The sequence below is a fragment of the Berghia stephanieae genome, chromosome 2 (assembly GCF_034508935.2).
Source record: "Berghia stephanieae isolate SIO BIC M18660-M18661 chromosome 2, UCSD_Bste_1.3, whole genome shotgun sequence".
NCBI lineage: Eukaryota > Metazoa > Mollusca > Gastropoda > Nudibranchia > Aeolidiidae > Berghia > Berghia stephanieae.
The window spans coordinates 4749653-4759652 of NC_088361.1; the positions used below are offsets into that span (position 1 = coordinate 4749653).

The 10000-nt window shown below is 36.0% G+C and overlaps 1 protein-coding gene across 4 annotated transcripts in view; it reads right to left on the reverse strand.

Annotated features, from left to right (window-relative positions):
• Window positions 1–10000, reverse strand: part of LOC144964203 (tumor necrosis factor alpha-induced protein 8-like) — a 55340-nt gene that overhangs the window by 12436 nt on the left and 32904 nt on the right. The window contains exon 2 of one of the 4 annotated variants that reach the window (XM_078898192.1): window positions 7824–8319. The exons of 1 other annotated variant lie outside the window; for it this stretch is intronic. In XM_078898192.1, the coding sequence (XP_078754318.1) occupies window position 7824 (1 nt within the window). In that variant the 5' untranslated portion in view covers window positions 7825–8319. Of the gene's footprint in view, window positions 1–2040; window positions 3001–7819; window positions 8320–10000 lie in introns of those variants that run through there. 2 more of the 4 variants (XM_078898191.1, XM_078898190.1) reach the window with 2 other exon arrangements.

Below are 10000 nucleotides of genomic sequence, written 5' to 3' on the forward strand. Positions count from 1 at the left end.
CGACGATGATGATGATGATGATGATGATGATGATGATGATGATGATGATGATGATGATGATGATATGACGCGACGACGATGATGATGATGATGATGATGATGATATGATGATGATGATGATGATGATGATGATGATAATGACGACGACGATGATTATTATTATTTTTTAATTAATGTTTATTTTTTACAGAATACAAACTTTTTATTTAATGTTTCTTGTGGTAATTGTTTTCTAATGTAGATTTGGTTTTCTGCAGTCCTCCATCTAAATAAGAGCAATATTATAAGCCATAAACGGAGCCGAAATTTATTACCTTTTCTGTAATGTTAGTAGACAGAACAGTTGGTTCCTACCATGTGGATAGGACGCTAGTCTATTATAACGTCCTTTTAACTTCTAATAGACCTAGCTACCCAATTATTGCCAGTTGGACAGAGAAATTTGTAAGCAAAATGATTGTCTTAAAGATTTACCATCCTGGATCTTTGGAACTTAACTTTTATCGAATTGTAATGCCAAGACAGCACCCCTACACAGCAATGTAGGCAGATTGCTCGTTCTAAATACTGTGAACTCTGTAGATAATCCTGGTCGATATTCTATTACAGGTGGTTAGATCATCTTTTTCACTCTTTCTGCACAACGTATAATGGTTCAGAAATTCACAACATTGCCATCCGGAATTATAACCGACCAACACACAAAAGTATGTGTAACCTTAAACCTTCATAGTCTGGTTAATGATAATTACTCACAAGCATGGCAAAAAAAAAACAATAACAAAGGACGTCATCTTCGTTCTATCTATAGATCAAAATATTGAGATACTCAGTATTTGTGAGTAGTTGGTGTTTGAGATGACCTCTCCCCACCATTTTTCTGACTGGTTTAATTCTAGCATTTCAAAAATTAAAGTTCGCCAGTGATTGACAGGACGCTGTCAGAGCATTTCTGGCACAAGGATCTCGCTGTGCGTTATCAATTTCCTCACAATCTCGGGAGGTAAAGAATTTCTGTTGTAAAGTTATCTGTTACCTAAACAATATCCCTACAAACTCCAAGTACACGAGGGAGGCAGAGAATAGATCGTCGTGGGGGTATACATGATAGGCAACGTGCATGCCAGCGCAGGCCATCACGGATAAGAACAAATCCATTACATTCATTAAATAAGAAGACGAGTCATTCAAGTAATTAATGCCAGAGATGGACACACTCAATATTGCAAATTCTACAATGGGAGCGATCTATACTCCCTTTCCATGTGCTCGAGGTCATTGGTCACATTGCAGTGAAAAGTGTTCACAGCTTTTGAAATAACTAACATCACGAGTGGTCATTTCATTCAGCTTGATACATGAGTATGTTTACAATTTTCATAAACAAAGCAGAGTGTTTACATTTGTTAAGAAACATCCAATTGTTGGACAGCAACAAATCATGTGATTAATGACTTGGTTGGACGAAAACCTGAATATAGATAGCTCCCATTCTTCTGTAATGAATAAGCATTCGTGTGTACATTAAAAAAAAAAAAAAAAAAAAACATTTTTCTACATTTCGCTATGATCAATTTCTAATGTCACAGACCATTTTGTTCAGAATAAAACAACCTTTTATTTGATATAAACTGAAATGGGAATATGACTTGTCAATCTTTTGTGAAATAATTTGATTTCAAAAGTGGTGCAGCTATTTTGCTGTTATTCTATTATATTATGTATTCTTCACAGATTGTTAATTGTTATATTATATTGTTCACGACTCGTCGTGGGTCTCCATGGAGGTAGGAATCTGGCTTTTATTTTCTTCATCGTCGTTTAAAGGTGAAAAGTTCCCAAAATATACTTCCAGTTTTCTTTCCTTCGTGGAAATCAACATCGAATAGATTTTCTGTATTCCAATGCTTGCTTTACATTGTGATAAATTACCAGATGAAAAGCCGCTAATGTTTTGGACAATGTATTATGGCAATTAGATCTCCAACATGATGGAACTGCATAATAACTGCATTTTAGAAGGTTTGATGAAATACTTACAATCATTACGGCAGGTTTTCAATGAAACTGAATCTTGATCTTTCAAGTAGCTTTTCACAGTAGAAATGTCAATGGCACGATCCCCATATACAACGCACAATCTTCTATAGATATCCTCAGGTATACAACCTTCCATTGAGAGAAATTCCACCACTGCTCTTTGCTTTATCCCATTATCGATTTCAGATTCAATTTTTGTATCCATCTTTATAGATATCCGTATAACTATCTATTTATTGTATTATTCTTAATTCTAATGAAAAGTTCTCGTTATTTGAATAATCGTGGCATTTTGGTTAAATGTAAAACAATGGAAGAAGATTTATTTCATGTCTTGCAAACGTACACATTGTTATACATTAACATTGTGTTGAAGTGTGAAAAAAAATCCGATACGAGTCACTGAAATTAACAACACATTGAAAGGCCATAGTACGAGTAGGTATGACTGTATCCCGATAATCCGAGCACCTCCGATCCAAATAATTTATCAGGAGTCTCGTAACACCTGAGTTATCAAATCATACATATCCACAAGTCCACCATGCTCCAGGAATTTAAAAATGCTACATTTATTCCCCGAGCAGGCCTTAAGGAACCAAACTTCTATTTCATTATGATGCTGGTCACCGTTCTTGTACGAGCACTCTTTGCCTGCCTCTAATAGGTTATTCGTGTGTATTACGAGTCTTTTTTTGTGACCAGTCGTTAATCTTTTAACTTTTAACTGACCTCGCTCTCTTCTCGACCTCGACCGAGCCCACGCTACATCTGATTGTTGAGACATTCCGGACTATAAAGGTCCGGTTTGTTGAGACGGGACTGTATGTCTTATTGGTGTGTACACGTTAGGTCTTCATTCGCAACATTTTTTCATGGTTGAGCAAGTAGTGCCCAATTCGTGTATGTAAACACAATGGAAGAGAGGTGTATGTAGTGTGTATGGCTCCCTGCCAAATCCTGTCAAAGAAAGCCAATGAATCGCGTTAATAACATACACCAATCACCCACATGTTATTGCATGTACTCGTGCTATGTACGCGGTAACGGTACAGTACAGATAGATATAAATAATCGTTATGTATTGATAATAGCCCACGAATTATGCATAACAATACATATAGCAGGTATTTAGCCTCATTATTGACAATCATGATGTTTTTATATAGCCCTTATCTAAATCATGATGTTTTTATTCATATTCATTCGCTTTCTTCTCGATGCTGATCTTTCTATTCATCTCTCTCTCTCTCTCTCTCTCTCTCTCTCTCTCTCTCTCTCTCTCTCTCTCTCTCTCTCAATCACTCACATTAGTTCATAATCCTCCCTTCCTTTATTCATCCATTCATTCATTAAATCATTCTGCCCTTCCTCTATCCATTCATTCACAATTTTCGTTATGTTGGAAAAAATGAATGAAGATCGATTAATTTTAAATGCCGCGAATTTTCACGCTCAACTCATTTCCTGTTTCTACGCCAAGATCGCATTAAAGGTTGCTGGATGAGACAACGTAAAAAATTAAATGACTCCTTTTTCTCGTTTAAAATCTGATTCAGATACTATAATTTTAAGGAAATAAATTCATTTTGAAAAGCAGACTCAGTTTTCTTTCTAATTGAATCCGCGCTACGGTTATTTCAAGAGGACCAAAATTACAAAAGAATTAAGAAAATGTTTTTGACAAACACAAGTCTGATCTATTCCTGTTTGCCAGGGGAAAAAACTTATATAAATAAATAATCAAATAAATAGATAAATAAAAAAATAAATATTATAATTTATTTTTAAAAATCACTGAAATATGCACACGCTTTGGATAAGAATTGTTTAAAATCTGATATTTTCTACCATTTCTCCAGAGGTGCAACGGGTGAAAATTGATAAGACTAAATTTCTTTAAAACACACAAGTGTGAGGGTATATTGAATCGAGGACCGGCAACAACGGTAATAAATTATATTAGGCAAACGCCTTGGCACTCCATTACGTCAGCAATAACAAACTGATACTGATAGTAAAAACCGACTTTTATTGTTGTCCCACATACAACTTCCGGCGATCTGACTTTTGGTTTCTTTCTTGTCTCCTCTATACCGGGAATTATTATCGTATCAGAAGCCGTCTTCGTCTTCGGTCAGCCGTACATTAAAAAAAAAAGTTACCTTTATATCCGGTAGTGTATGTAAACAGAAAAAAACCCGATAGTTTCCAAACAAAGACTGGATATCAAATTGTAGGGAATGTGACTCGGCTTTCGCGGAATAGATATAATGGGCATGAATGAGATTGTGGTACAACCTCATGGTGTTGCTTTTCCTGCTTAAAAACCGTCCTTTTTATTTATAGTAGTAATCCTCCAGATACCTGATTTTATTCCGGTTTCTGGTGTTAGGCACTAAGCGTGCCAATATGAATGGATGCTCCCTACGTGCACATATTATTTACGGGTCTGGTAACCCAGTGCAATTAGGGGTTTGCTTAAGCATTGTTGTAATGCATATATAGCCATGGTTTGAGAGTAATTCCATTATGACAAAGAGACCATTATCATTTGGGTAATCAGACTTGTAAATAACCACTGTTTGGAGAGGCACTAATCTCATAATAGTTTCCACTAAATCTTATAGAACCCGTCACTCAATCATTATTGGGTTGATAGAGGGGTCAGAAAAAAAATGCAAACAAAACAAATGCACCCAACATCAATACCTGTTTCTTTGATTATGAAACGACTGACTTTTTCAACTGAGCTAATGGGACCCAAAACATTGTCTTGCGCTTAACAAATCTTCAATCTTCCCCCCCCCCCCTCCCTTCTTCCTCCTCCTCCTCCTACTACTACTACTACTACTACTACTACTACTACTACTACTACTACTACTACTACTACTACTACTACTACTACTACTACTACTACTACTACTACTACTACTACTACTACTACTAATAATAATAATAATAATAATAATAAAAAAAATAATAATAATAATAATAATATTAATAATAATAATAATAATAATATTATAATAATAATAATACTAATAATAAATAATAATAATGAAGAAGAAAAGAAGAAGAAGAAGAAGAAGAAGAAGAAGAAGAAGAAGAAGAAGAAGAAGAAGAAGAAGAAGAAGAAGAAGAAGAAGAAGAAGAAGAAGAAGAAATAACAGGCCTACTATTGCTGCTGATGGCGCTATTTGGTAACACTTATTGTAAAATCTCTCATTCCCTAAATGGGATTCTCGTATTTCGTATCGAATTTCAACTTGGTGTCAAATAGATAATGCATTGAGAAAAAACAACAATCATGATGAAAACCGTGATGATAGTAATCTGATTATAAAGCATCATAGAGGTCGAGACCACCTTTTCTTACCAATGTATTAAATTCATCATTTGGCAGTGATAAATGAAATGTCAACTTCCGACCATCTAAGGAATTTGGTCACGGACTTGGCTGGAATATACTATAACTTAGGTGTAAAAACCTACACAAGGTCAATAATAATATCATAGTGCATGATATTTTTATTGGGGGACTCCCATAAAATCCGATCAGCCACAACTGGCACAATGAGATAATGATTGGCTTGACATAACAGACTACAGTTATAGAAGAATGTGGGACAATCACATCAAATCGATGAGACCAGCAATACATTATGAGCCTTCGACAATTTCCGTAATTCGGACATCTTTCGGCTTATTTAATTGTCGACCTTCGGAAGTATGAGCTAATGGAACCAGAGTTTATCTCGGTTTCCGCACCGTTAAAGGACAGTGATGATTGCTTCCTCTGGTCAGGGCACTAGTCTAACGCAAAGTACTTTCTATCAAACCTAAAAGACTCAACAAACTAACTACTGCCGGATTGATTGAGGGATCAGGCAGATAATACATGGATCCGAAACCTGTCCTCTTGCTTATGATGGGTCATGTGCTCTACATACTGGCCTATCGACTTCACCACAATGCTTTTATCCGAAATAGTCATCCTCTCAGATTCTATTCACAATTATAACAAAGGTGATTGAAAAAAAATGCCCTGCCTTGCAAGTGGCCCTCCAACCGGGGCTGAGTGATAAGGCTCTCATAGGCTTCTTATTTATAAAAAGTCTATTTGATCGGAACCCATCCTGACAGCAGGACAATCAAGCGGTATGTTGTCAAATTTTGTTTTATTTCCAGCAATGTTGAGGGTGGTAAGTGACTGGATGGTTGAGAGTGACACATAACCTGGACCGGCGTATTTGTCCTTGGGTAATGTACTCTAAGTATCACTCGACTAAGGTGTGAAAAGCCATGAAGTGAAAGTACTGGACACAAAAAGGACGTCCGATAAGCAAATTGTACAAAATGAATTGGAAATTTGGTTTTATATAGGCAGCTGGGAGATAACGGAACCAATGTGAAGCTCATTAAGCATGGGTTTTTAAATATTGTTTCTGTCCTAATTGAGTTGACATATGACGGATACTAATCTATATATGACTGAGATGATATCTTGGCCCAACTTCTTTTACATGGTCAAGTGACATTGAGAGCCTCGCCGGATAATTTAATCCAAAACTCTCCTCACCCCTTGGCCACGTTCCTCCTAAGGCACTTTGCCCTCCTTATGAACAGCTCGCCCATACATATTGTCAAGAGTGCCCTAAGAAAAATAAGTACATAATTGGCGTCGACTAGAAATAACAGAAAATTGGGTGGCTCGTCAGGCTCTAAGATCAGGCAAAGGTACTTTCGGAAAGACTACGTTCAATACAAGTCTACTACTCAATGATAAAGACAAGAAGGACATAACCCCGGTTCCACGAAGATGACAGATCTGAAGAACTGGGGGTGTTTTGTTTTATTTTTGTTCTTGATTTTTTTTGTTTTGTTTTGTTTTATTTGCTTATGTTTGTTTGTTTTGCTTGTTTAGTTTGGGTTTTTTTCTTTTGATTTTTAGTTTTGGGATTTTGCTTGGTGTTTCATTTTTTATTATTTTTTGTTTGTTTGTTGTTTTTTGTTTTTTTGTTTTTTTTTTTTTTGTTTTGGGTTTTTGCTTGATTTCTTTTTTAGGGGGGTATTGTTTTCTTGGTTTGTTTGTTGTTTTTTTCATTTTTGAATCAATAAAATCAATAAGTAAGAGTTACTCTTGTACATTCCTGTGTTTATAAAATACTTTTAAATGCTGTATCCAATATTTATGTGTCCCAATTAATTTTAACCCCGTGGGTTTAATCCAATTTCTATTTGATCTCCAAATTGGAGGGACAAAGCAGCTGCCCTGTTGCTTTGCTTTTCCGGAAATTGTAAATGATACACTTGGCTTAACTTACAACATTTGTGATCGATATGAAAATAGAAATTGAAATCAATTTGATAAGATGATGATGATGATGGTGATGATGATGATGATGATGATGATGATGATGATGATGATGATGATGATGATGATGATGATGATGATGATGATGATGATGACGATAATGTTGATGATGATTTAAATCAATAAATATTCGTACACAATTCCCATGTATCGTTGTAGTTTTGTTATTATGATAAAGGACAATCACAGACACAAATACACACAAAAAACTCTCTCTCTCTCTCTCTCTCTCTCTCTCTCTCTCTCTCTCTCTCTCTCTCTCTCTCTCTCTCTACACACACACACACACACACACACACACACACACACACACACACATTATGATACAAACAGCTATGCAATTGCTCCTACCTTTTTACAAATGTAAACAGTTAAAATAAAGGTTGAAATGCCAATACGTACTCACTTTTCCCGCGCCAGTCAGTGATGACAGTACGTTGTTGTGATGAATATCTTATCTTTATCTAGCTGACAGCTATTTTCCGTACATAAGCTGTCACCGCCTCCTGTGCAAGTGGATAGGTCACACAAAACAAGGGTCAAGGTCGAGCTATTGGTGGACACAAATTGTAAATTGACGTGAGCCTCTCTTTCTCTCTCACATAAACACTCTCTGCTGTTGCCCCCAAGCCTGTCTTTGTATAATAATAAGGGTGATATTTTTATAATCGTATTGAAAGTAACAGTTGCTGCTTGTTGTATACCAAGGGGTTGCTGAGTCGTGGTTGGGATTGTGTGGGATAGTAGTATAGGCTATCGTGTGACGACAGCCATTTTTATGACTGACTGAAGTGTCGTTACTATCCGATTAACTCGATTTAGGACCCAATAAAATGTTTGTCGCTTAAAAGTTGAAAGTAATAAATATCCTGCTATCCCATAATCAAATCGCAGTTCAGATGCTGAAAGATAAAATAAACATGTGTTAATTTAATTGCATAAACATGTAGTGCAGGAGAAGATTTGTAGCTACTGCGAAAGTTATCTTTTTATCATTTTCTTCCTTTTGTTTATATTTAACTGTTAATTTATTCAATCATTAACTATTTCGTTTTAAGGCAGGCGCATACAGCATTTTAAAATCATATAAGCGCTAGTAAACATGAAAATGATGAAATATACAGAAGGTTAAGTTTAAATGGTCTATATTACCACCCCCCCCCCCCCCCCCCCCCCCTCCCTAAAAAAAAAGCAGGACAAAGGGCGACAAGTTGAAACGGGGAACAGAAATTGATCCAGATGATAGATAATCTAGATACCCAACGAAGCCCCATATTTCGTTCACGGATCGGTCAATAATTGCATCACCCCTGAAAGTACACCCCTTGAAGTAACTCTTTTTGTCTGGAGAACAAACAAACGAGGCTCTCATTACAAATATTTTCCGCTGTTTCGATTCAAATTAATCGAAGATTATAGCAAACATTTCGTAAAGAATTGTTAATACATATAGACAACTATCATTGTAGTTATTAATTCCTTTTTAAAACGCGGAATCGTCGCTTTTCTTATTATCCCAGATTCTGGACTGTTAGCTCACTCAATCCTGGAGATTTTTGCCACTTTTCAAAATTGTAAGAAATGTATTAAAAATGAGCATGTACAGATATAGTTGTATTCGCCTACCATTAACATGTAAAATCTATACACATTATCTTTGATACTACGCCTATAATTTGTCTCAGAAAAAATGTAATAAATAGGCATGGGGTAAAAGTAACCCGGGTAAATTACGGATATAGTCGGTGTTAGGGTTGAATGAGTTAAACAAACAGTTGCAATTGTTCGCTACTCTGTGGATAGAGAGCGAGTCTAGAGCAAAGTACTTTCCGCCAAATCGATCCGCCCAAGCAATCCAATAACAAAATGGTGTGGAGATCGAAAATAATCCTCGATTTACCCCAAAACCGAAATCTGACACTATTTTTGTTTGTTTTTGTTTTTGTTTTTGTTTTTTTTTTTTTTTTGTTTTTTGTTTGTTTTTTTTTTTTGGTTGTTTTTTTTTTGTTTTTTTTTTTTTTTGTTTTTTTTTTTTTTTTTTTTTTTTTTGGGGGGGGGGGGGGGCGGTTAGGGTTTTACGGCGCTTGCGGTACAATTAGGTCATTTCAGCGCCAGTGAAAAGGAAGAAAATGAGATAGTGAAAAAATATGTAATTAAATTACAAGCAAAACTACCCGAGAAAAGTAAGACAAAGAAGACTGATTCAAATGGGGAACACATTATGTAGATTCCTAGAGCACACTATCAATGTACTTAGTTTGAGATCCCTAAAAGTCTCATCCAGGTACCAGAACAGTATCACACTTAAGAGAAACACTCAAATGTTAACAGAACATGTCAAAAACAGAAGGAAAAAACTAATAACATATAACAGATGATTTACAAGGGAGAGTAAACATTTGACTGTGTCCATCTCAGCTAAGGACTCTGGCAAGGACCAGGGCAAAACCAAGTAATCCCATTCCAAAACAAAGACAGAAAGCAACTCAGAAAACAGATATAGGGGCAAAGAAGACACAGCAAGTGACCCCACCCAGCAGCCTGAGCTAATATACCTGACTGCATATCGTATTTTGAACAGCC